At 43.3% G+C, this 27500-nt stretch overlaps 1 protein-coding gene across 3 annotated transcripts in view; it reads left to right on the top strand.

Annotated features, from left to right (window-relative positions):
• The window catches only part of gse1 (Gse1 coiled-coil protein), a 154300-nt gene that overhangs the window by 26338 nt on the left and 100462 nt on the right, over positions 1–27500 (top strand). For all 3 annotated transcript variants that reach the window (XM_034886812.1, XM_034886726.1, XM_034886905.1), the window contains exon 2: positions 25090–25231. In XM_034886812.1, the coding sequence (XP_034742703.1) occupies positions 25090–25231 (142 nt within the window). The remainder of the gene's footprint in view (positions 1–25089; positions 25232–27500) is intronic.

Genomic DNA, 27500 nt, shown 5'->3' with positions numbered 1-27500 from the left:
GATTGGATCACATATGTTGTATATTTAAAGCAGATTAAATATAATTGCCTGGGCTTGAATGTGTGTGTGTGTGTGTGTGTGTGTGTGTGTGTGTTTGTATTTGCATTTTAATTTTTGTGTGTGAAAATGATCTTCCTTGTGCAGCAATTCAAGTCATTCTGTACCCCTGGGTGGGTTGGAAAGTGCTCATGAATGTATGTGGTTTTGAGGAATGGGGATATAGAGCAGCTGTTTAAATGGTTTTTACAGTAATTGCTGTTGTGTGTGTATGCGTGTGCATGTGTGTGGTGTATGGTGTCATCACTTGGGCTGTGTTGTGGTAGACTCTCGGCTCCACACACCAGGCAAGTCTGTAATTACTCAAGCCAATGCTCATACACACTGTAAGCTTGTACAGCCAGTGCGCCCCCCCCCCCCCCCACACACACACACACACACACACTCTCTCTCTCTCTTTCTCCAAACTCTTTATTCTCCTCCTGAAGTCTTCCTTTTTCCCAGTGTGGTCCTAGCTCTGGTTTGGCCTTGAGATCTGTCTCCTTTGTTTTGGAATGTGTCGGTGCTTCTAGCCAATTCACCCTCATGCTCGCGCTTCATAGACAACACACACACACGCACGCACGCACGCACCCACGCACGCACACACACACACACACACACACCAGACCAGAGGTATCATAATATATTGGATTCTTTGAGCAACTTGACCAAGCCAACAAACCTATTACCCATGACTGTTGAGATACACACATTTTAAGCAGTGGGCTCACACATTTTTGCCATGTGATATTTGCCAAGATAAACGTACCGTCAGTCACAACACTAAGGAAACCAAACACTGTGCCACTGGGGTGTGTGTGTGTGTGTGTGTGTGTGTGTGTGTGTGTGTGTGGGTGTGTGTCTGTCTGTTTACGTGTGTGTGTGTGTGTGTGTAAGGCAGGACAGGGCTGGACAGTCCCCCCATAAACATGAACATTTCCACTACCATTCAATCTGAGATGGACATACAATTTTTATCAGTAATGTCAGTAAGAATGTGCTTGTTTGCGTGGCAGTGTTACCTATGTTTTCTCTGTGTGTGTGTGTGTGTGTGTGTGTGTTTTTTTTGTGTATGTGTAAAGTGTTCCTATGTAGTTAATGCCAGCAGCCGTCAGAGGACAAGAGGGTAAGCCACATCTCTAACCGGTTTGAGAGCCTCCCTATCTCTCCTCAAACAGACTGGGTTGCTGGGCACACACACATGCACAAACCCACACAAACCCACACACTTATGCACAAATGCACACATGCTTATGCACCACGTTCATGTATCTACCCTTTTTACTGTTTCACACGCGCACACACACACACACACACACACACACACATACACACACACAAAAACACTTGCACTCGTACACACACAGATTCCCTCTCCCAGCGTGGCTAAACTAGATTAGTGTGCATAAAGGCTCATAATCCCTGCTGCCTCCCTAGCAGGCAGAGAGGAGCCTGTCCTCCAAATTAGGTTGGCCTCTCTGGCTGATGAGTGGCTGCCAGCAAGGGTCCACTTTGTTTGTGTTTATGTGTGTGTATTTTGAGCTGTGAAGCACACGTCTCCAGCTGCTGTGTCACTTGTATGCATGTGAACATCCACTTAAAGAAAAGACAAAGGAAGGTGGCACTGTGAAACCAGCGGCACAGTGTTTGGTTTCTTTAGTTCTGTAACTGATGGTACGTTTATCTTGGCAAAAATCCCATGGCAAAAGTTAGCAGTTGACTGTACGAAAGATAAACAGGAGTAGTCTAAACGTAACAGCCGGATTTGCTTGTTAAAGGGTGCATCAGCATTGAATGTCTCCCGGCGTAGCCTATTCCGTTTGGATAAGAGATGCTTACAAGTCTCTGAGCTAGAATCAAGTCTCAAGTCTCTGGTGGTTATACTGAGTGTTGTATCACCTGCTTCCTTCCATCCAACACTGCATAGCTATATAAAAAGAGCATGTAATATGTTATTCTTACTCCTTTAGCTATTAGTCATACAGTATTGGTATGTTGTATGTTAGTAGTCAGTAGTATGTTGTAAATAGTTGTTTGGTATATAATCAGTGTAAACAGGCTATTACATAAATGGATACAGACTGGTACTCAGGTCATCAACACATGCCCCGGACTCTCAAACCCAGTGTAATGTTAACTAAATAAAACTGTCACGTCACATGATCAACAATAAACCTGTTACCCGTTTGCTGCCAGTGTTAATAATTAACGTGGTGGCAGCCAGCCAGATGTAAATTATTACGCAAATCAACCACCCATTTGGTAAACAAACGCTCATTTGTCTTTTTATAACATCAAGTGAAGGACAGTTGGAGTTAACCTCTCGTAGTTCGTAGCTAAACCAACAAGGAAATAAATGGCACACATTGTAAAACATAAAGTCACTGTATGGCTCCATGGGTTACAATGGAAAGTTTTAAAATCTTAATTTTGACTGTTGTTTGCTGGAGTCAGAAAATCCGATGGCAAGCTTCGAAGACTGTCAAGCAAGGAAAAACACACTTGTGTTTAATGCTTAAATGGCTCCTCAATGCAACAAATATTATTACAAACACCATGAAATGGTTTTTGAAACAACTGAAAATAACTTTTAACATTCAAGCTTCTTGCATTTCACTTCTCATTTTCTTCAGCAATTTTCAGAATTTTCTTTTTGGCAAGAGCGTTACATCATGGCCACCTGGTTGCTGTATCCTGCAGGTACATCTGGTGTACATCAATAAAAGGGCCCTTTCTCCCTCTGTAGACCAGGGCTCTGGGCATTTTGATCACTTTGAACCCTGGCAGGAGGTAATTTGACCTCCTGAACTGGGATTGATATAAAGGCTAATCTATTATGTAACAATATGGTTCACATGAACATTGGGATCGAAGACTAACTTTATTGCATGTGTAATGATAAGTTTAGTCTATTACCAATTGCGTCTCTCTCACTTCCCCCCAGCAATCACATTTGTACCAGCGTAAGCAACACAAATCCCTCTGTACTTGGCCAAGAAAGTGAAGCTTATTTTTAAGCTTATTCATTACTGAGAAGGTATAAATGATTCTGATTAGTATCATATATATATATATATATATATATATATATATATATATTTTTTTTTTTTCCCCCACACTTTACTGATCTGCATTGGGGCACATATGAATAATCCAGCCCCAGTCTTTATGATGTTGTGAATGTTGTCCTTCTGTTACCCTTTGTGGTGCTTATCATCATCATTCAGCAGGCTGCCTGTTATACCAAGGCTGTATTAGCTATGGGGCAGCACACTTTGGGGTCCTTAGTGTGCTAATAGTGAAGGGCCCATAGGGAAGCACAGTAATTGGTCTTTATTTATGCTAAGGGAAGGCTATGATTAACTAATATCACCCCTGAGTGTACATGCACGCATTAACACACATGCGGCACACACGTGCATGCACAGAGACACACACACACACACACACACACACACACGCACACAGATCCCCTTATATAGCATGAGATTGAGTGGAGAATTGAGTATTGAGCTAATCCCTGATGGCAAGCTGGAAGCTCTGTAAAGCCACTGACAGGAAGTAAAAAGGCACATTTTAGTTCACTTAGAATACCACAGTGACTTGCTCAAGGCAGGGTGATGTTACAAATAGATTATTTATTATTTTGTAACACAAAACAAGTGATGGGACAATGTGTAAGATATGCATGGGTCCTTCTAAATAATCAACATGCAGAAAACACTTGTTTTATCTGCTTCAGAATGCCATTTAACTGACACAAGTTCCATAGCATGAGAGTGAGAAAGCAACGTTATGTGTAAATATCTGTGTATATGTGTTGTTTGTCTCTTTCTCTTTCTAATGAGCCGAGGGCAACAAGGCCACGCGCTTTGTCTTGTGAGACAGACGGCGAGCGGGGAAAGTTGGGATGCAGCCTACTAAACTTACACACATGAAGGCAGTATGCGTCATTCACGTTCCGGCTCTGTTGCTCTGCCTCTGTATGCGTTTCAAACCAACCTGTGTGTGTGTGTGTGTGTGTGTGTGCGTGTGCGTGTGTGTGTGCGTGTGTGCGTGTGCGTGCGCATGCTGTATTGTCAAATCCCCATTGTGTTCTCATGTGTTTACTCCTAGCGTAGAAACTGAACACCGGGCTGTAATCAGAGCTGCAGTGAGAGGATCACAACAACAGTGTTCCCTCATTATGGCTCGAGCAGATCACCTTTACCTCCTGTGTGTGTGATTGTGGTTGTCCGTCTGTCCCTGTGTGTATGCTCACATAGTATGTGGGTAATTTAAAGAGCATTCTTTCTCAAAAGTGATTGTGTGGCCCTGAAAATCGTTCTCACAAAAGTCAACGTCGGGTCCTTATTGAAGTGCATTCTTCCACAAACTGCTACTGCTGTTCTCAGAGCAAATGTTTGTTCAGGAACTCAAGTTAGGTACACGATCAGTTTCATCTGCTCCCAACTGACTCACATTATTAAATTAGAATAACCTGGCCCTCTTTACGCCTTCCCCCCCATCTTTTCTCATTCTCTTGGTTTTTATTTTAATGCATTTTCTCCGCCTCCCTAACTCTCCCTCTACTTCATGTGGCCCAGTAATGAGACAGTGACAGATTACCCTAAACCCTACTCTCTCTATCTCTCCTCCCATCTCCCCCATTTGACACTGCATAGAGGCTTGCAATAAGATTCAATTTGTAAGTGCTATGTGTGGATGTGTACGTTATGTAAAAAGCGTGTAAGCTTGGAAGCTCAGGTGACGGGTCTGTGATATGGTTTGCTTTGTGCAGATTCTGTCTCTAATCCCACGTAGGACATTTAGTGCCAATTTGTAAGAGATCTGGCAGGTAGACTAAAACCAGATTTACTCATCAGTAATGCCCAGCATTACAGGGTATCCCAGGCCATGATACAGTAACATTTTTAAACATGATAATGATCATCTTAGTGCCGTCCTTGCATTCGATTCTATACCTATTTTAGGAAACACCTTACAATAACGTTTTTGAGTTGAACAGTTTCCTAATGGCCTCGGTATCTCCACAGTGTCACAGCCAGCTGTGGGTATGATTGCTATCACAGGTTACTGAAGTAAAAGTATGTAAGAAATAGCAAAATTGTGAAGCCTTTTAGAATTATAAGTGTTATGTAAATGCAGCCATTTACCATAAACACGTCAAAGTTGTACACAGTACAGTAGAGTAGATGAGTACTTAGCTTCATTTCACCACCGTATACAATACATCACATTATGTTTGCAACTGAGGACCACAATATACTCCTAAAATGGCAGGACAATTGTTCTGAAAAAAGGGCTTAACCTGGAAACGTGTTTACTCACTGTACATTATAAGTAGTGTTCTCTTTCAGAGTTTTTCCTGAAAGTGTCCTTGTGTCTCCCTTTCCATGTTTCAATCACTTTCCCTTTAACTGTTAACCAATGTTGGATCATTTATGCACAGTATGTGTGCCTAGCCACGTGTATGATGTGTGTGTGAGCATGTGTTGGATTGTGTATTTGAGAAGAGCTTCAGTAATCCTATTGACAGAGATGCAGCTTTGCTTCAGCTCAACAGCAGCTGTCTAGTTTGGAGCAGAGGGGTCCAGTTCTCTTTAGTTGCAAAGGGCAGGGATAGTCTTCATGTTGCTTCCACTATGGTTGGCCTGTGTCACTGTCATTAAAAGCTTTTATATACTTCTCTCCCCTCTGTCTTTCTCATTTTCTTTATCTTTGTATTGTTTTACAACGCTTTCATGGCAGTTAGTCATCTCATTTATTTGTTCCAAGTGTTAATATGTGGTTAACACACACACACACACACACACCCTAACCACCCCCACACAAACACAAACACACCCCCACACACACACACAATACACACACACACACTCTATCTACCCCTGGTTCTGGTCTTGCAGTGGTCTGCTCCACCCCTGGCTCAGTGCTGTCTCTGTGTCTCAGATCACACATTCATTGTCTAATCTTCCTCTATGTTTAATTTACAGCCTTGACTGCTGCTGCCATATGCTTCTTTTGTCTCTGTCTACACACACACACGCACGCACACACACACACACACACACTGGTCTGTGTAGCTTTTCCTCAACCTTCGGTGTCAGAAAAAAATAGATAAACCAAAACAAACATGCCAAAGAAAGCCTGCATCCACCCCCTCTTAGCAACACTTTTCAAACTTTCCACCAGCTTGTTGTGACAGACAGAGGTGTGTGTGTGTGTGTGTGTCTGATTAAGTCCTGGTTTGTGTTTTGTGTCTGCTGTCCGGGTGTTCAGGCAGGGTTGCCCTGACGAGGCAGACTGACCAGTTGAGATGAGAGACGTTTTCACCAGCTGATATTTTTCATTTTTCATTTTTTCCAGCATCGCTCCATCTTCTTTCTGCAAATACATTTAATTGTCTGACAGACTTGATATGTTTGCATCTGAAACAGGCTTGTGCTGATTGGCAATCACATTGTAGATTGATGATTAACAGAATGATGGGCGATTGGTTTTTCCTTAAAGCTCAAGTGGCACGTGAATTTAAGTCCCTAACCTAAATTACAAACCAGTTTGCCGTCTCTTTTCCACGGATCACTCGATCACTTGATCTCTTGATCTCGCGATCTTGAGTAATCACGATTGGACGATTTGAAATTATAAGCCCAAACCTAATCTAAAACATGTTTTATCGCTTCAAATGTCATTCTGTTTCTTCCTCTCTTCTCAATATTTTGTACTGAAACACCGACATACTTAGTACATTCTGATGTTTGCTGTATATCTGAGCACAGGGACACAGAACAGGGCTTGAAGAATGTGTGCTCATCCAGGGGTAGCTAATGTAGTGTCACTGTGAAATATAAAAGGGCAGAGAGCAGCCGTGCTGTAGATGAGCACTCCCAGGCCTTTTTACACAGTGCTGCTGTGTGAAGAGCCCCTATCCTTATTCATTTTCATGGCTCTGCAGTCCCGATATTAACTTAGAGTGCAGCGATGCAACCACCTACTCTGGTGCATTTGGGAAATATAATGAGCTACAGCGACAGGAATTTAAATACAGTGGAGTGGTGAGGGCAGAAGATGAGAGAGGGTTACACAAGTGGAGCGAGAGAGTGGGTTTCCTGTTTGCGTTGCTCAGGATGAGAGTGAATTGCTGCGTTGTTCTCCACTCACTTTGTCCCAGAGGCTGCCGTTTTTCTTCCTCTATGGCCCTCTCTCTTTCACAAGCTACTTTCCTTGCTCTCCTGGCAAATAACACATGTTTTGAAATGACGTATTCACACAGTGAGACACTTTCAGCAAGGGTGTGTATGTGTGAGAGAGACACAGAAAGAGAGTTTGTGGTTAGCAGGGCTTTCTCTCTGGCTCCAGAGGCCCTGGCCAAGTCAGCGGTGAGGTTTGGCTCACTTCTCGCAACACTGCACACACACACACACACACACACACACACACACACACACACACACACAGTCTCTCTTACTTTATACCGCTCTCTCTTGTTCTGACCGTCCACACTCTTTTTTTACCGTACCTTACCTTGCCCCCCAGGAAGTAGTGGATCACAGCTTGATTTAATGGTCTGTGTCCCAGGATAAACCCTAATCGCAGTGAGATTCTCCCATTACATTACACCTCTACAGTACCAAACTCCCTTTCTCTCTCTCTATTTCGTTCCCGCTGCCTCTCTTTCTCACTCAACACACACACACACACACACACACACACACACACACACACACACACACACACACACACACACACACACACACACACACACACACACACACACACACATACACAGCTCTAAGAATGCAGGAAGACTTTCTTCCAGTGCTTAATGAGACAAAGAACCATTGATTTAGCAGGGAGTACACAGAGTTAGGAGTGATCGATCTTGTTAAGCCCGTTGACACTCTCTCACAAGTACTTGAAGACAGGGATTGAGGAATGGTTGGAGGCAATACAGACAGAAAGCTAAGAGAGAGATAGATGGCAAGAGAGAGAACAAACACAGGTTGGGAAGTGTGGTCACGAGATGTTAATGTGGTGGTAACTGGGTAGCTGTTAATGTGGCCTTAAAATACATCTCACGCCCCAACAGACACAGATGGGATCAGTACCACTTGGTCTGCAATAGAGAGAGAAGAGAGGGGAGGATTGATAGAGGAGAGAGAGAGATGAAGGTGCTGATGGGTAAGGATGGTAAGGGATTGAGATGTTTGTAGCGATGTATGAAGTCTTACAGAGTTTGTGTGTGTGTGTGTGGCTGTGTGTGGTGGGGCATTTTGTGGTTAGGGGGAGATCTCTCTCTTGGGGCCTGCATGTGAGCTATCAGTGTTCATGTTGGTGTGTGAAGGTTTGTGTGTTTGTGTGTCTGATGAATGTGTTTGTGTGCTGACTCCCCTGTTATCTGTAGCTAAGTTTCCATTCACTTGTATAAAACTTAAAAACCTGTGCGTAAGGAAGTCACATGCTGTTTTGCGATCAAATTGGTGTATCGAATTGATTTGAGACATTTTAAGGTGTTTCCATTCACTTTCACATTGAATTGCTCAACATTCAAGTAAACATTTGCGAAAAAAATGTTTTCTAGACCAAATAGATTGCGCAGTCTACCAACAAATGATCGATATTGCACAAGTTGTAGTGCTTATGTGCCAGCTGATAGCAACATTCAAACTATAATAAGAAAACAATGACTATCAACACATTGCTATGATGATGCAGATGCAACTTGCCTTTTATTTTCCCTCCGGCACCGCTGCGAGGCAAATCTATTTTGGGATATGTCTCGCTGTTTGAGCGTCTTCCATTTACTCCGGAGGATGTCCCACGGCTAGTCATAAACTTTGTTGGCCATTTCCTTTGCGAGTTCCTGATAAATTAAATTCAAAAAGTCTCTCATCTCCCCATTTATCCATTTACATCTGTCTTTCACGCTCGGTAAACCTTTTTCTGATCATGTGCCATTCAGAGTAGTTCCCTGCACCGTGCAGCTTAGTTTCTAGATGTCGACCGTCAGAGGACTGAGTAACGTGAGCAAAGTTCAACCGATAGCAGTCGGTTATACGTTGGTCTCAGGTTTTACCAGTTTACTGGTGCACCTCAGGTCCTCGCATCCGCTGCTTCTACACACATGAAGCGATGTTGTTTATATGGATATGGTTTAATTTTGCGTTACATGACCCATTTCTTCTGTAAAGCTGTGCCTTTGTTTGATTTCTCCTCTACTCTCTCTCCTCACACAGCAACGCCGGTCCACACTTCTGACATTTGTCTACAGTTTTAATTGTCTAGCATCCCTCCTACGTTGCTGGACTGGTCCCATTCAGATAAATCAGGGAGCTTTATTAACGTAGGGTTAAAGATGGTCTGAACCTTACATTGGATTACAATTTACTTTCACTTTTGGATTGAAGGTTTGAATTCAAGATCTGAAACAGAGATTGCGGGTGAGAAACTTTTCCTATTGTCAAGATGCCCTTTAGCAAAGCAAACCTGAACAGTTCCACTAGAGCCCCTCAGTGGCATTGTTTCTCAAAATAGTGATTGGGACCCCTTTACAAGATAAGTTGAGGGGTTGTGAGATGATTAATGGGGTATACAAATGCTGTATGTATTACATTTTTGACTCATTTTACCCCCTTGACCCTTTAATGAAATTGGTTTGGACATTTAGAAAGGAAGTTATTGTAGTGGTGTTTACAACTCATAGATATTTCAAGGGGCGTCAACTAGACATTACTTTTTTGTAAGTAATAAGAGAGTAAGAGAACTGGGTCTATTGGGCAGCCAGCTCCTAGTTACGAATGTGATTCAGGTAAAAATAGCAGTTAAAACAAAACTGTAAAGAAATCTTTTTTTTCTTTCATTCAGACTCTCTCCCTGTCTCTCAGTCTCTCTCTCAGGCTCTCTGTTGTCATTCCCTGTGCCGCTTGTCAGCCATTGACAGCGAGAGCTTGAGTCATTGTTGAGCGGAGCCTTTAAAGGAAGCTGCTTTTTATGAGCAGACATAAAAATGCATGAAGCCGGCGCCGTTTAAAAAAACATCACAGTTCCCAAGACAGCCTGTGGAGAAAAAGAAAGAAAGTGGTGGTAGGAGCGGTGGAGATGGAGGCTAAGGGGAGGCTGAGGATGCAACAGCGTGTCACACAAAGTCAAATAAAGCAACTCACCGTCCCTTGTCTCTCTTCTTTCTTCCTTAATAGCTGTACCTTTCCTGCTGTAAATACAAGCATACATCTGCTGAATGTCTTAAATGTTAGTTTTAATCATGACTTTCATTTCATACATAACAAAAATACATCACGGGCTGTATGGGCCGCAACTTAAAAGTGTCCCTATGTGCAACACTGTTGTCTGTTTATGTAACAAAGTACTGCAGATGTTAGTGTCAACATCTCCGTCAAATCTGTAGAGATGTAGTGATGTGGAGAGTTTCTGAGTCATTGCCACTGACTTTTTCACCCCACTACAAAGTATCTAAAGACAGAAAAGAACCTGGGGACATATGGAATGAGGTCAGATGATTGCACAAGTGTTATTGAAATGTGTTGTCTCCTTATTGTGGCTTGGCTCTGCACTTCAGAAGCGGTTTGACTTGATGATTAGCTGTAGCATGATGCACCTCCATGGAGCCGAAGCTGGCAGGCAATGACGCCCATGGAGACAGAGTTCTGCCCAGGCCAGGACCCACTGACTGGCCTGGGGTTTGGAAGCCAGCCCGTACTCTCTATGGAAGACCTCCATAATTACTGGTGCACAGCTGGGCCCAGGGATCACTGGTACTACAACCGATGTGTGCGCTTGTGTGTGTATAATCATCTGCATCCTGTCTGTGAACCTCACAAATATCGATAAGTCGATAAGATGACGTGTGCAATTAAATATGGCCTCTCTATCTGGACGCCCACATTCACTGTATCTTTCAGACATCTATTCTAATCTTCAGAGCGAGGAATAGGTGATGATGTGAATACAAACCAATGATTCTTTGATCTTTTGTCTAAACGGGTCCAAGCATGTTTTTTATACACTAGTGTGCCACAGTCAGATAATGAATTTCCCATTAGGTGTACAAAGGTGTAAACGACTCTCCGTATAGGCTACTATACCTTAAGAGTACTCCACCAATTGCATTCCTTTAACATTGTCGGACTCACGATGGACATTAAAAACCGGATGAAAATCGATGCAGCAGAACCAGAGATGTCGTATTTTTTTACTCCATGCTCACTTCTTCCCTGTCAAAACCTGGCACCTACATTACCCATATGTGTTAATCAAAAAATATGTAATTCCCAAATTTACCCCATTATTACCTATTATTATACGACGTATTTAGGCTCATGCATTGCCAATGCCACTATCAGCATGTGGTTGTTGTTATACGTTCTGTCCACTAGAGGGACTTGAAGGGGCAACTACGTCATGAAGTATTGCATAGCTGGCACACTGCTTTGTTTACATTCCTTTTCATAACCACGAGCACCCAGCAGCAAAGAGAAATCAACAGAGAACCCTGTAATGAAACATTATCTAACCAAATTGTCGTGGCAAGGGCAGCTAGAGTTAACATTAGGTGTCTCCGTGAAGCTCACAGCTAAGCTCCTACAACTCGCAACGCAAATAGAAAAAAAGGACAAGTTAGGTAATGATCACAAGCATTTTGACTGGGTGGATGTAAATTTAAATAATGAAATAATATTTCCTATCCTATCCTTTTGCGATTCTCACCTGCCGTCTGTCACTCCCTCTGTACTAACAGTACTAAGTCTCTCTACCGTAGCTCCGACAATCTCACAATACCTTGAGTTGCTCACACCCGCCACCACCTTTATTGTCCAACAGACGTGACATAACGCTGTTTTGTTTTTTACATGTGGTGAGAAGGGCAAGATTTGCTAACGTTAGCCTACAAATTAAGTTTTAAAAAAACGGACCCATTTGAATAGTAATTTCAGTGTTCAATTAGTATCGATTTTTTTACTATTTGAGTTATATTCTACTTCCGGAATTTGTTCCAACAGCCCTAGTACCTGTAAACAGACAGATGATGTGTATAATCTGTGGAAATGGCAGGCGAAAAGGCAGTTCTAGGCCAGCAAGCATTTCCTCACCTTCTGATGAAGAATGCAAGACCAAAGTGCCTTTGTTGTTTTGAATACCTTTCTTCCATTTTTAACCTTTTAGACTACAGCGTTGTGCCAGCCACTTTTGGAGGTCTACACTTTTCCCAAATGTTTTTAAGGGCAGTGTCTCGGTTTACTTTATACATAACTTAGATGTATTAAATAGTCTGTATACATATGCACAAAATATACACTACATCACAGTCCTCATTAATACAAAACACATGCACAAGTCTACTGTCTCTCCTATATGTATATTGAATAAGCACACACACACACACACATACACACATACACACACACACACACACACACACACACACACACATATTAAATGAACAGAATAAAGGGTCCACTGATTACTACTGATTCCTATAGTACCACATCCTTCAAGTCAGTGTAAAATGTAAATGTTTTTATTTCAGGTCTTCATAGCAGTGCCCCAATGAGTGTATTACCATTTTAGTTAATTAGAAAATGTGGCAGTGATGGATATCTTCCTCTTGTCTGCTGTTTACTCACTGGACAAGGGGGGGCAGGATGGCAAGCACATTGCTAGTGCACAAGTACCATTAGAGGGCGCTGTATGTCTATCTACCTCAGTGCTGTAATAGCGTAGCATTGCTTCTTCCTTATCAGCGAGGATACTTTGACAGTAGCTCCCTCCTCTCTTCTCTGTCTTTACTTCCCTGGTTGGCTCCCTTTCTGTTGTCTTCTAAGCCTGCCTCTCTGCTCATCCCCCACTTTTTTTCACTCTGTCTCCCTCTTTGTTCCTTCCCTACCTTTTTTTTATCCCTACCTGCCTGTCTCCTTAAATCCTACCTCATCTCCTTCTCCCTTCTCTAACTGCCTCTATTCTATTCCCTTACATCATTGCCAATTTGCCTCCTTCCCTTCCTCTCCTCTTTCAGCTTTGCCCTCCCAACTCGCCTTCCTGCAACAGCAGATGAGATTCCCCTCTACAGAGCCTCCCTCCCTCTGTGGCTCCCTCCCTGTTTTGCTTCATGCATTCATGATTCTTGCCCCTCAGGGCTTTGTTCTGCCTTAATCAGGAGCTTAACTGTTGCATTCTCACCCAGACAATGCCTGCCATTCAGTCTGGGCCTGTGTAACTAGGTGTGCCCTGTAAGTGCACCAGCGGGCATGCCATGCCAGCTTCACTGTGGTAGTGGTGATCAGCCATAGCCCCCAGCTACAGGAGGCACTGCTCCACGTGCGCGCACACACACACACACACACACACACACACACACACATGCACACACTCTAGCAGCGGCAGGAGGTGGAAATGCAGAAACTTACTGAAGGCTGCCTTTGAAGAGCTGCCGTACAAAGGCATGGATGGCCAAAGCAACACTCACAGCAAAGGCATATGCACATGGGCACAGATACTCTTCTTCAAATGGAGTGCAGGGAGAGGGATTCTTTTCATAATCAGCCATTTGCCTCTTGTCTTTACTTGGTCATTTCCTTTTAGGTGCCTCCGATTCTGGCTTGTGGTCTTGACTTGTTTGTATTTCTTAGTTGGAAACATCCCTGTGTTGTGTTTGGTGGCAGAATAGTGACTAGGGTTATGTGGGTAGTGGCTTCAGCAGACCAGCAGCCGGTTTTATGGTCACCTGGCATGCTCTTTCTAGAAGGCACAGTAGGCCTCTACCCAGCTGGATAATGCTTTGTGTCAGACTGGTGTGTCAAATCCAGGCAAGCCAGCTTCCTCCCAACAGCCAACCATCTGTCTGCATCCATGATGGCACTCTACCTGCAGATAGGGAGAGAGAGAAATAGGGAGAGGTTGACAAACCTACTGGACGATATGTTGGAAAGAGAAAAGCCTGCATATGCACACACAAAAAGGTTAGAAACTAAACTGTATGTGCATTTTATGCATAAACCGAAGCTCAGTAGTGCACATCCACCTAGCCTTTGTATATTCATCTCCACTTACAACTCACAAAGAGAGAGAGGGTGGGCCAGAGGGAATAGAAAAGCGATAGACAGTCATACAAATGTACAGAAGGCAGACAGCAAGTGACACACAGAAAAAAAAGTGAGCCCACACTCGCCCATGCTATCTATCCTCCTCAGATGGCCATTTGGGCTTGTTAATCTATCGCCTGGTAACAGAGACAGCCTATCAACAACAGCCACGCCCCTCCGCACATGCTCATAGAGAGGGGTTCATTTGGATCTTTGAAGCGAAAATGCGCACACCACACCAATATACACACACACACACACACACACACACACACACACACAAACTCTCCACAAATCCTGTCATTGCTCTCCATTGTTTGGCTGCGGTTGCTTTCTCCTGGTGTGACTGCTAGCAGATGGCTAGCACTGAGCTGTCAGCCTGGGGCCCACACACAGGCACAGACACACCCACACACACACCCACGCACACACAAATGCACCCACAAACACTCACACAGAAAATCTACTCATACAAAGAGTGTCTTAATGCACACAGAGCATATGCACAGTGTCCACTGAATGGCTCTAATATTGTCTCCATATCCCTCCTCAAGGTCTGCTTATACATTAGCTTAAACAGTGCACTCTGTGTCACAGTCTTTTATTCTCTTGTTGTTTTTACACACACACACACACACACACACACACACACACACACACACACACACACACACACAGGCTCCTGATAGACTGTGGAGCCACTTAGCTACAGGTGCCTCTCATGACCCCTCTCACTGTAATGACTGTGTAATCTCATAAAAGGGCCGCCTTACTACATTAGCATGTGTAAAGGCCATTGTGTTTGTGAGCGTGCGTGTGTCCCTGTAACTGTTTTGAATCTTGCTTCTGCCGCCATCCTTTGCATCTTTGTCTGTATAAGTGTTTCTGTGGGTGTGTGTTTCACAGTGATTTGATGTGTGTAGAAGCAGGTGTCAAGCCAAATGGAGTGTGTCAGCGCAGTGTAAAAGCAGCTGCTGTGGCCCCGGGTCTTCCAGGGTCGTCCAGAGGTGAAAGGTCAGGGTCGGGGTGAGGAGTCGGCTGTAGCTACATGACATTCCTCTGCTCACTAATCATAGCTGTGATGAATGGCTGCAAAGTGGCAGCTGGTAGACAGGAGGCGGTGTGCGTGTGTGGTGGTGTCATAGGAAAAGACAGGCAGGAGGACGGAGAGAAGAGAAGAGGGGAGGGGAACAAAAGGGGAGGAGGGGGGGGATCTATACGTTGCAACAAATCTCGCACACAGACTCACATTCACACATGCCGGAAAGGCGAGAATGGACAGCACAGTGCTGTGATCCTTAAGGAGCTGTACATCACAGAAGACAAGCACAACAACAACCTTTTTGTCAATGTCTAGAACTCCACACGTGCACAAAAACTCTACGCACACCCAAAGGCGCACATGCACACATCGTCATCCTCTCTGTCTCTATATCATGCAAGCACGCACGCAGAGGCAGTTTGTTGTGTCTGCAGAATGCTGGGAATAATGACAGGCTTTGTGTTGCGTGTGCTCACTCAGCTGCCCCCTGGACACACTTTACCCAACCAGCAGAAAACAGACCTTTATGCTTCTCTCTCTTTCTCTCTCTCCTTCTATCTATATATCTCTCTCTATCTTGTTCTCGCTGTCTCCCCACTTTCTTCTCCCTCTGGAGAATAGAGTTGTTTTGCTGTGCTGTGCTGTATATATTACCTACTGTATATATTTTCCTAGGGCCTGACAACAAATATATTAGTGCAGCAGTGTTTTTGGCTGACACCAGCCTTTCACATTTACCAGTAAATGGAGCAATAAAGCCTGCACATAAAATATGACATTTTGATACAAACATGGTTAATATTGAAGATGTTCCTATTTACACTGCACCTTTGATATGATGTGCTAAATCCTGTAAATATAATGGAACAATGGTGAGTTTTACAACCACTGTATACTTCAGCTTGGCTTGAAAATTATGACTGGACATAATATTTGGTAGCAATACTGAAAATACAATGATGTTGATTGTTTCTCTGTATCATGATTGCACCTGACTATTGTTTTTCCTCTAGCCGATATTATTATTATTAGCTTTTTTCACCAGATTGACATTTTGGCCAGTCAAGGAGGTGCTTGTGTTTTTTAGTATTCCTTGTTATAATATATTACTCTTATGTTATCATGTCACACATGTATCCCATTATCTTTTTTCATTGTATGTGATGATATTAGTCTCTTTATATTTTATCTAACTAAGTACTCTGTAATGTATGTTTTGTCTTGGCCAGGACATTATCTTTTTTATTTTTGGAAGAGCCTTTCTATTTTAAAGAATGAAGATTAACTGACTTTGCAGTTGTCCCAAACTAGGGTTTCATTCTTGCAAAAACTGTTGTGTGCCACAGTCATAAAAGGAATAGTGGCCTACGCCATTCTTAATGTGCCACAACCCGTGTTCAGGAGACATCTGTTTACTTCTCCACATCAGGGTATCCATTCATGTCTGCTAAATAAGGAATTTATGGATAGCTGAAAATAAAGAGTGCCAGTTGCGCAAATGCATACAAACACCCACTTGCTAATGTTTTCTTATTCCATCCCTCCCTTTGATTTTTCAAACCGCAGCGAGCAGCCTTTCTGTCGCCATCAGTCTGTTTATCTGCCCATCCACTCATGCCTCCCCCTGATTTGTATGCCTCCATCTTTAGTCTGGCCCGTATCTAAATGCCATCAAAGAGCTGAGTGCTGCAGAGATTCCTGTTCATAATGTCACAGTGCTGCCCAGAGCAGTGTTTTATATTGACCCATGTCTGTCTCCATACTAGCTTGTCTTGCTAAATGTATACTTGCTCTAGCCACAAGCAGTACAAACGACACACATACTGTTCTTTTCAGGAACAGTGTGGAAGCATGTAATGGATAACAAACATAGATAATGTTGTAGAAGGGTTGTCTTCTGTGACTTATTACTTATAAAGTTATATTAAAAAATGGATTGTAAGTCTCCTCATTATGGCTCCTAACCCATTCCCTCACACAAAAACATAAAAGGACTTGGTACTGTAGTGCTTCAGGTGTATCCTCAAATCCTAGAGGAACTGGAAGGCAAGCACTGTTTGTTTGTGTGTGTGTTTCTGTGTGTCCGTGTAGTTATTGCTGCACTGAAAAGCAGATGGTCAAACGGTCAACGTGTTTTTGCTCTGACAGCTGGGCCAGGCAGGAAAGATGCCAATCGATAGCACTTACCCCCTTCCTGTTAGAGTTCCCAACAGACTTAGGAGGAAGACACAGCCCTGCAGTCGTTACCAGCTGTTTGTATGTCTTTGTGTATACATGTTACTACCTGTCTGCACACACACACTTGTTGTGTATAAAGCATTGTTTCTGAGGCTGTGTATGATTGAGTGCATTTACGTATTTGGGACTTTAGCCTAAAGACACTCTGTAGTGGACGAAGGAGCATTTCTCTCTTTTTGTTGACATCCATCTAGCCTCTACTCACCCCACAGCTTATAACCAAACTGTATGTTTAACCTGTCTAAGTCTTAATTGAAAGAACACTGACTTAGTTGTTATGTCTTTTTAACCTTGAATTTGAATTCTGAATATAAACAAAAAAAGATAAAAATAGACAGAAGTAAAATACATTATACACATTCATGCAGATACATGCAGTGGTAATGAGGAAGTCCCTACCTGCTCCTGCTCTGTGTACTATAACATGCCTTAAAGGGGTGGGAAAAAGCACCCTACAAGCATCAATAAAGTATCACATAGTTGAGGCACTTGCACCCATGCATCCTGTTCCGGGGGACAAAGCAACCCAGGAAGTGGCCAAATGTTTACTGTGATACATCAAGTACTCTGCTTCCCTATTCATCAGAATGCACATGTTTTACAGCCATGTTTGCCAGCCTTGTTTGCTGAGGTATTTCTCTGGACAAGAAATTTAAGCTAATCCTGGCTTACTCCAGGTTGTGTCCAGCATCAGTTCTAGTGTTTCAATTAAAGGATGTTTTGTTATTTGGCTATACAAGACATATGGTCAACTGTGTAAGTGTTTTATTTTGGGGAAAGGTAGGTTAAGCAACATGCTACATGAATGAGTTTTGATAACATTGCACATGTTGCGGTGGGGTTAGCATTCAAGCTGTGTGTGTATGTTTTTGTGTATTTTCTGTATATTCAGTCATGCAGACAATCAAATAAGTAAGCCCAATTCTTTTGTTCTCTTAAATGTAATCTTTCAGAAAACATTAACAGTCCCTTACAAGTATCAGCTTATATTGAAAAGGAAACTGAATAAACAGATGCCTGAAAGGGTAGTTGGTGCATGCATGTGCACCTCTGTATGCATCTATTTATTTCTATTGTCAAATTGTGTCTATCCAGCTGCCCTCAGATCAGCCTCAGTGTGTGGCTTGCTTCTTTCGGGCTCCCTTTTCTTCTGCCTTTGACTGACCCAAGCCTGGTCTGTGTTTGTGCCCAGGGCCTCCTCATGGCTGCTTTATGGGCTGGGGTGTGTGTGTGTGTGTGTGTGTGTGTGTGTGTGTGTGTGTTTATACAGTATGTGTGTGTTTCCGAGTCCATCCAGGCAGAAAAAGCAAGAGATGGGTGCCGCAGGGTGGGCAGAGAGAGAGAGAGAGAGAGAGAGAGAGAGAGAGAGAGAGAGCGAGCGAGAGAGCAGGACAGTTGAAAGAGTAAGAAGAGGGAAGGTTAGAACCAGAGAGAGAGTAATGGACAAAGAGTAGTGAGGCTCTTTTTAACTCGGCCTCCGTGGAAGAGAGATGTCAGTCTGTGTCAGTTTGCTCCACTAACCAGCCTGTAGCAAGAGAAACAGATCTCTCCCTCCCTCTCTCTCACACTTTCTTGAGTTCCCTCCATCTCGCTCCCTCCCACACCATTTCTATCTACTTGCCTCTCTTATATCTTTTGGCCATAGCTTTTTTGCCTCAGTTGAGGGAAGCAGAAACACTCCACAACTCAGAGGAAGCAAGACTAGGTAAAAGAACAAGCAATGAACCAGCCATCTGTAAAAGGCAGACATTATAGTGCAGGTCTTCTCCCGATCACACTTGAGGTGAGTGAGAACAGGCTAATCCAAATGCTGTAGAGTAAGGCCCTGAAGGCAGGGCACTCTGCCGGCTCTGCTGCAGCGTTTCCCTGTGTTTTGAGGAGGGCAGCACACAACTCTTCAAACACAGAAGGGATCAAATCTTCAAATCCCCTGGAAATGTCAACCGCGTTTTAGGAAATGTCAGTAGAGCTGAGAACACACACAAGCACACATCAACCCGAGCGTGTGCACACACGGGCACTCGCATTCAACACCATGGCAAGAAAGGCAAACGTGATATAGTGCAGTCATGTCCTGTGGGTGAAATCAGTTTCATCTCCTTCCATTTCCCAGATCTCAAGGAAGAATCGCAGTTTGACTCTGGAGTTATTTATTCCCCAAAATGTTGAAGTTCTAATCTGTGGCATTTTCACATGAATAAGCATCTGCTTTGCAAGCATCTAACATTAAATGATGTAACACAATAGTTGATCAAGTGGTAATGCCAGTGCAGAAAAAGCAGAACAACAGCTGGACAGAGGAAACTAAGAAAAAGGTCTTTCAAAAGTCTGTATTCAGTCTTAGTTGACTCTTCAGCTGGTTGTGGTGGAGGATCGCGAGAGAAGGACTAGTTCATGAAATTATAATAAAAAAGGATTCAATTCCTTGGTCTTACTCCCTCCGTAGTTCCTGTAAAATAGGTAATATGGGACACTTTGTGATAACACAATTAATTTAATACCAAAACTTCTTATGTAAATCCTCAGTTGCCTTCGGTGATCTCATATGAAGCCAGTGACATCATTCTGTGTTCCTATTGATCTATCCTCACCCCCACTGTCTAACTTATCGACATCCTCAAGTGTATTTCCTGTCTAGGCTGTCAGCAGTGTTTATGGATGGCACTGGCCCCTGGTGACACACACACACACACACACACACACACACACACTTGTGCGTCCACCTCCTCTGTTCGTCAATGCATCCTTTTGCTTCTGTCTCCGTCCTCCTTAATGAATCTTGTAGGTGTTGAACTGCAGATGTTGTGCAGTGCTCAAGTATCGATGGGCATGGCCGTGATGTCCCTGGAGAGGCCTGGGTTAGATCCCTGTGTGCGTGTGCGTGTGTGCGTGTGGGCGTGTGAGAGAGGGAAAGAGAGAGAGTTATTGTAGGTGCATGTGTTTCTGGGTAATGTGCATCACTCCCTGTATGCCACTTCTATGAAGTAATATTGAGTCCGGGGGGAGGGTTTTGCGGAGGGGCAAAAAAAAAAACTTAAGATTAATTAACTGTACTGTCCCACAGTACTTGTCCGTGCAGGCTATTTGCAGTATATTAAATCTTTTTAGACCTGATTCTTTTGCACTGAAATAACACTTGTCTGTTGGCTCTGACAGCGCTGCATCAGCGCTCTGTGCATGTCCTCGCACGGAGCGGCTGAACATCGGAGCTCAGCTTTGCCGCTGAGACACAAATAACTATTAATTTAAGGTTTACTTTTAAACACAAAAGGCATGTCCACTTTAAAATATACTGTATATTTAAACATATCTGTGGTCAAGCTCAGTGCCTCGCTGTGTTGCATTAACTCTGAAACTTTCTCTTTGAGTCCCCCACTTTGGGTTAGTCCATGCATGATGGTGTGTCGTGCTGGCGCTGTACATTAACTAGTTCTTATAACCTCAGCCATCCATAACATCAATGGGCCTCATATCCTGAGCAATAAAGTCAACAGTTCCTTCCATGATATTCTTTTAGCGTTTGGATGATAGAGGCTTAACATCCAGCGTGGTCTGGGTGTGTCTGGGGAACGTTACCGTCGTTGCGGGTGGGTGAGCCTATAGTTATAAAACGAGTATTAGACTATGAAATATGCCAATTCTGATATGTTCATATAGCCTACTCCAAACAGACAGAGCAACCTAACGCAGAAAAGTTAGCTTACCGTTTTTAAGTGATATGCCATGTTTGTAGTCGTGCTGCGATATGCAAACTGTTGCATGCAAACTTTGCATTCAACTTTTTCCGTTATCTATTTTTGTAAAATGCCGCCACACTGAGTCTTCGACATGGTAGAGGAGGACTGACTGTAAATGAAACACTCCCAATTAAATAAATATTCAGCAAACCACTAAACCAAGGCTTTCTAGTTCTTTCTTCAATCTGTCCCCAGTGGGTCGGGCTAATCCAACATAAGAGAAAACAAGGGGGGTGTTCTGAAGACAGACTGTTACCTGTGAAACAGGGATGCTCTGAAAACACCCCCATTAGCAATTAGTGCTTTCTGGCCATAGACTGTAACGATCTATGCTTCCACCTGATGATATTAACACGGCAAAAAATCGACCAATCAGAATTTTGGTCGAGCCAGAACGTATCGACCAATAAACTGGGAGATTACAGCCCTGGTCTCAAGTGTCACTGCGTCAAGAGGTCGACAGGTGAGATGTTGAGACAGGCAAATGACTAGAGAAGTTGCGATTGATAGGCCTCTCTCTCGAACACACTCATACACGCACACAAGCACTCACACTTTTCCCTCTGGACTCTTGTTTATCTGCAGCTTCATATCAAGCTCTGCACTCAGTTGGCAATGTCTTGTGATCCTTTGGGGGAAATAAAGTACTTCAAGCTTCTGTGTGATTTTTGCTGGCAGGCTCTCTCCATTTACTGTAGCATCATCCATTACCAACTTCCTCCTTACCGATTAGAGGAGATAATGCTGAACTGTGGAATTAACCTCAATTAGTAGCCTACTACCTCTGTAGTTCCTTCTCATTTCACCTCCTAACTACTGTGCTGCATCTTACATGTCCCTGGCCTATTTCTGCTCTAGTCAAAGGGCATCAAGTGTGCATATAAACTCAGACACCATTTAACATTTTCATCAGTTCAAAATTTCGTCCAATGCTTTGGCTTTAACCAAAGAGCTGCAAAACCAAGGAAGATACCATCAGCCCTAGCTGTACTTTGTGTTTCCTGTTTATTAGCAAATGTCAACATAACATGCTACAGTAATGGCAAACATGGCAAACATTACTTGCTAAACATCAGCATGTAAACATTGTGATTGTGAGAATGTTAGCATGCCATTGTTGGCATTTTGCTCAAAGCACTGTGTCTGTGAAGTTCTGCCTCACAGAGCTGTAGACTTTTAGTCTTTTCAACCTTACAACTATGTTGTGTTACTGTTCTTACAATTGTTGTGCCCACAGTAACACTCTGTTATGTAACATGACAGACTGTAAGTAATCATGCCCCTCCCTAATTATATGGGCATAGATAAGTCATGTGGGAGCCATTATGGCAACAGCTAAATGCGTTCCATCAAATGTTGGCGTCCCAGCTTATATGTTAAGTGCTACTTTCCACCATCTGTTTTGTGGACGAGAGAAGCAACAATATCTCAGTAATTAAAATACAAAGTCTCATGGCCCGGACCTGACAGAGTAGTTTAGAAACTTAGTGTCCGCTCCAGTATACCTATACTTGTCTCTCACAGTTAAATATACATTGTGTGAAATTCATAAACTACTCCCTCACGTGTGCTCTTTTAATTAAAAAAAGACTAATACAAATAGGCTGAAAGCGAGAAGGAGAGACAGGAAAGGTTAGGAAACCTGTGGCCATGTTTGTTGTGTATGTTTTTCTGGAGAAGAGGTAGTCCCCAGGCTCAGACGTGACTATTTACCTTGCTATTTGCTTACACCTGTCTTGTTACTAACACAGACAGGGGACAAACGCCCAGCGCGTCTCATGACGAGGATAAGATAAGTAGGGAATCTCAACAAATTAAAGAAGTGAATATACCCAGTCTCTGGTAGCTTAGAAAGTGCACACACATGCACACGCACACACACTCATACACACAGGGATCTCAATAATTCAGTGGCATAGCCTTTACAGAGAGTGTGTGGGAGAGGTGGATTGTTAGCTTGAACAAAGGGTGAGTTTATGGTTAAGTAAGGTTGGTTTAAATGGGGCTTTGAGGGAGGCAGCTGTATGGGCTTGAAGAGAGGGCAGTTGGATAGGTCTGAGCAAAAGGCAGTTGAAAAAAACATTCCCCTGACCAGCAGGTGGATTATATACCAACAGCCAAAATGCTTTTTTTCCAGGGTTGCGTTGTGGTCCAAGTAAATAAATTCCTGGTCTTACTTTTCCCAGTTTGGATTTTAGTAGTGTGGAAATAAGAGGGAGCATTGATGCACCGTGATGCTCACAAGCACCTGCATGTTGGTGTGAGTGTAAGTGCACAGGTACGCATGTCTGCACACAAACACTCACTCTCTCACTCACTCACTCACTCACTCACTCACTCACTCTCACACAGACAAACACACACAAGCACACAAACCTTCATGGGTGGAGGATCAATGGCTGAGCTGTTTCTTTAGCCGCTCTGTGTTTAACATTTCACATGAAGAGTCTTGCATGGAGAACACAGCAGTGAGGTTAAATGTTGTAAGAGCATATTCACCGCACACGCACACACGCACACACACACACACACACACTCACTCACTCACTCAAATAAAAAAAGCACTAACTACTTCCCCCCCTAGCTCCTCATGAGAAGTCATTAGGAACTTGTCTGTGTGTTTTATTTTTAGCAGTGTGTGTGTTTAGGAGGGGTTTTGGAGTCTCGTCAGTCTTCAGGGCCCCCCCTCTGTCGCTCTGTGTCTCTGTCTCCAGCTGAGAGCTATGTATATTTCATCAGCCCAGGGTGCCTTTATGTCTTAAGATGCGCTGCACCTCCCATGCCTGTCTCACTGCTACTCATCAATGGATAAAGCCATCACAGCCTCTTTGAAATTCTCCCCCACTCTCTCTCTCTCTCTCTCTCTCTCTCTCTCTCTCTCGCGCTCTCGCTCTCGCTCTTTCTCTCTGTCTCTGCTCACAGACAGCCACCCTCTGCTTCTCCCTCTGCTTTTCTTGGCCAGCTTATCTCTCTCCTGAAGGCTCATCCCTCTTTCCTCTTTCAGCTGTGGAAGGGAGCAGAGTAAAGCACATCCAAACAGACTTGGGCTGTCAGGAAAACTCTTTCTTGCTCTCTGTCTCTCTCCGTCTTTGATTCTGTCTGTCTGTTTTGCAACTCTGTCACTTCAGGGAAGGGACACTTCTTCACCCAGCGCTGCATCTCCTTCAGTTGTTGTCTTTTTAGAACAGAAATCTGAGTTATGTGACAGTAGCTAAAAATGGTTACATGGCTACATCTGCAGTTAATTGCTATATTTGCACCATCAGTGTCTTTTCATCGTTTGTTTAGATTTTATTAATATGTCAATATTGCTGATGTACACTGTTGCTACTTGTTCCATCCTATTATCAGGGCACCTCTTGGTGTGTGCGTGTAGCATATACAGAAGCCATATCTAGTCTTGTGGTCTTATAATTAAACCTATCGTTAGGAAGTAATACCCCTGCTGATTTAATTATCCTTCCTATCAGACACACACCAATCACAGCCATTCTCATTTTTAAATATGACTCCCTCCTCACCGGTCCCTGCTACACTGACACTGCTTCACTCGCTGCTGCTGCTGCTGGCGACGTTTTGCCTCCACCACTCAAGCCTCCACTTTCCTAGTTCAGAGTCCTAACATGACTCAAAGTCTAAAATGGTTTTCAATGTCTATCTTTTGCCTCACTCAGGTGGGGTTCTGCATGATGCTCCCTGTTTCAGCTTATCATGGTGCTTGGCTGGTCCAGGGAGCATTATCAAGAGCGGAACTGTATTTCCATTTGTTGCAATAAATGGTGAAATCTATGTCTAAGTGTTCCTGATTGAATTAGAGTCACTCATTGATTCATATTTAATTAATGAATTCCCCCTCTATCTTAAATAAGGACATTGGAGTGTCAAAACTCTTGTTTTATTTCCAGTGTGTTGATTATGTCTTTACGTCTTTCAGGCGTGTACTGTGATTGAGAGTGAGGCTGGAGTCAGTAAGGAGGTCGACTCGGGGCCTTTGCAGCCTGCAGGTGACCACATTCCTTCTCACCCGATGACCTCGGAGCCAGAGAAAGCAGACCGAGCTGACCGCCCACATTCCAGTGAGTATAGCTCTCCCAAATGCCAGATCACATTCACATTTTTTTTCCCACCTCTGTTTTGTTGCTGTGGCTTAAAATCAAGCTATCTGGTTCTCTTTAAAGTCCTGTTTATAGGATGCGATTTTTAAGTCCATAGCATGTGATCATTTTTGATAGATTTTAGTACACACACCACTGCAGATTCATATGCCTGTGGCTATTCTACAATCTGGCAGCATTATCTGACACGTTCGTCATGTTTCATATTGCAATTCTTAATCTAACCGCTCTGTGTGGTCACAACTGTGTGAGAGACTTTCACTTAGATCATACAATTGTAAATGCTTTGGTTCAGAATAATTCAACTACTAAGAATAAAACTTACCTTCTGTATCTCTTCACTTAGCAGGCATCTTATCTCTGCTTCCTCTTTTCTGTGTGAAGTGTCCTTTTGACCCTGCTGCGTAGCAACAAAGGAAGTAGTGAGACCCCTGGAGGGAATGAGATACGGTCTGAGGTGGCTATCACACTCATCGAAGGGTTTAAAAAAGAGCCTTTTCAGGCTTGTGATGTCATGTCTTCACACACAATATTGTAACGCTTTAACCCCGCTCCCCCACAACCATTGTATTTTATCCATATATACCTAAAATAGCTATCATCCTCTCAGCCGAACTGGATTAACTAGTCAACCTATACATGCTGCTGTGTGAGACCAGGAGGAGATAATACTTAGGATTTTCATGCAGTTTGTTTTGCAAATATTCTGGGGATCTTATCCCTTTGCCTCTTTTGAATGCATTGTTTAACAGCAACTGCTTTTAATTGTTAACAATGCAAACCCAACCTGCCCACAAAACATACACACAGACTCTTAAACCATGCGTTGACATTTGTTCAAATGTTCACATGCAAATCTTGCAAACTCAAACTCTTTTTTTGTTGCTTTTTTCAGTTTGCGTACCGCTAATCAGTAATCAGCCGTTTCTTATTGCTGCCATCCTCGACCCAGAGCAATGGATTATAGGTTAGCTCACATCTCCTTCATCAACAGTCAGGTGTTCAGCCAGATCGATGAAAAAGCAAATTGTTGGGATGCTGGTGAAGTAAAGGATGATAGTGATATAATGAAACTGAGAGATGTTGGAAGATGTCCTGATGAAGAAGGCACTAAAACAAAAAATAAATGACATGCATGTGTGAGTATGCCCTGAGGGAGGCCATCACCACAGCGGATTTTTGAGCTCAGTGCGTTTATGTTGAAACTGCAGCTGTCTCCTGTAATCAGTATAGCTGGACGGCCTTTTTGCCGGATATCTGTACCCTTCCTTTTTTGTCCGTTTACACTTATAAATACAGCACTTTTTTTTTTTTTTTGAATTTACTTAACTCAACCACCCTCCTTTTTTACACTTTCTCTCATCCTGTTATACAGTATGTTTCTCTCTTGCTTACCACTCCCTCCTGCTCAGGTCATTCTCTCTCTCTCTTTTCTCTAAGGCTATATCTGTTTAGCCGCGAGGGCCCCCCTGTCGTTTACAGAAACTCATCTTAAGCTCTCTTTCCAACTGAAAACACACACACAGGCACACTAGCTTAACCACAACACATTCAAAGGCACCTGGTTAAACAGTCATGACTAACAGGGCCACCGCACAGGCACAGACACACTCACACGCACAGTAGACTGAACGTTCCTCCCAATGGTCGAGTGCGGGTTGAGAACAGGGTTTTCATGAGTTATTTAAGTGCTCTCCATCATGCGTGTTGCGCTGCAGTTCACACTGACATGACACGGCCCATTTCCTCCGCTCAGGCTGGAAACGTGACACAAGACAAGCTGGCGGTGTTCACACCAAACAGAGTAGAGAGGTACACAATCTGTCATGATCTTAAGACTGTTGGATTTAAATCATTAAATGGGCCCCTATGGAACAGCTAAAGTAAAGCTAAAAGGAGAGGCTTATGATTTTAGACAGTTGCTGGTACACAGTTGCTGTCAACTGCAGTTTGATTTTAATTGTGTGTGTGTGAATATTTATTGGCTAAATGGTAACAGCTCTATTGTAAATGTTGGCTTTGACCAATGGCATACAGAAATAAGGAGACAGTGTGCATTCACATTGCATTGTGGTTTTGTCAGTACGTGAGTTAAGGAGATCTCCATATACAGTATATGCAGACAAGAGATTCCCATTTCTCATTTCAAATGTCCCAACATGCTTTGGCCTATCATGAGCCCCTATAAGACAGCAAACAGGCTGCCGTGGGGAGGATGTTACATCTGGGC

The sequence above is a fragment of the Etheostoma cragini genome, chromosome 1, assembly GCF_013103735.1.
Source record: "Etheostoma cragini isolate CJK2018 chromosome 1, CSU_Ecrag_1.0, whole genome shotgun sequence".
NCBI classification, from domain to species: Eukaryota; Metazoa; Chordata; class Actinopteri; order Perciformes; family Percidae; genus Etheostoma; species Etheostoma cragini.
Note: the sequence above shows the minus strand (reverse complement) of the source record. Positions and strands in the feature narration are given on the sequence as shown.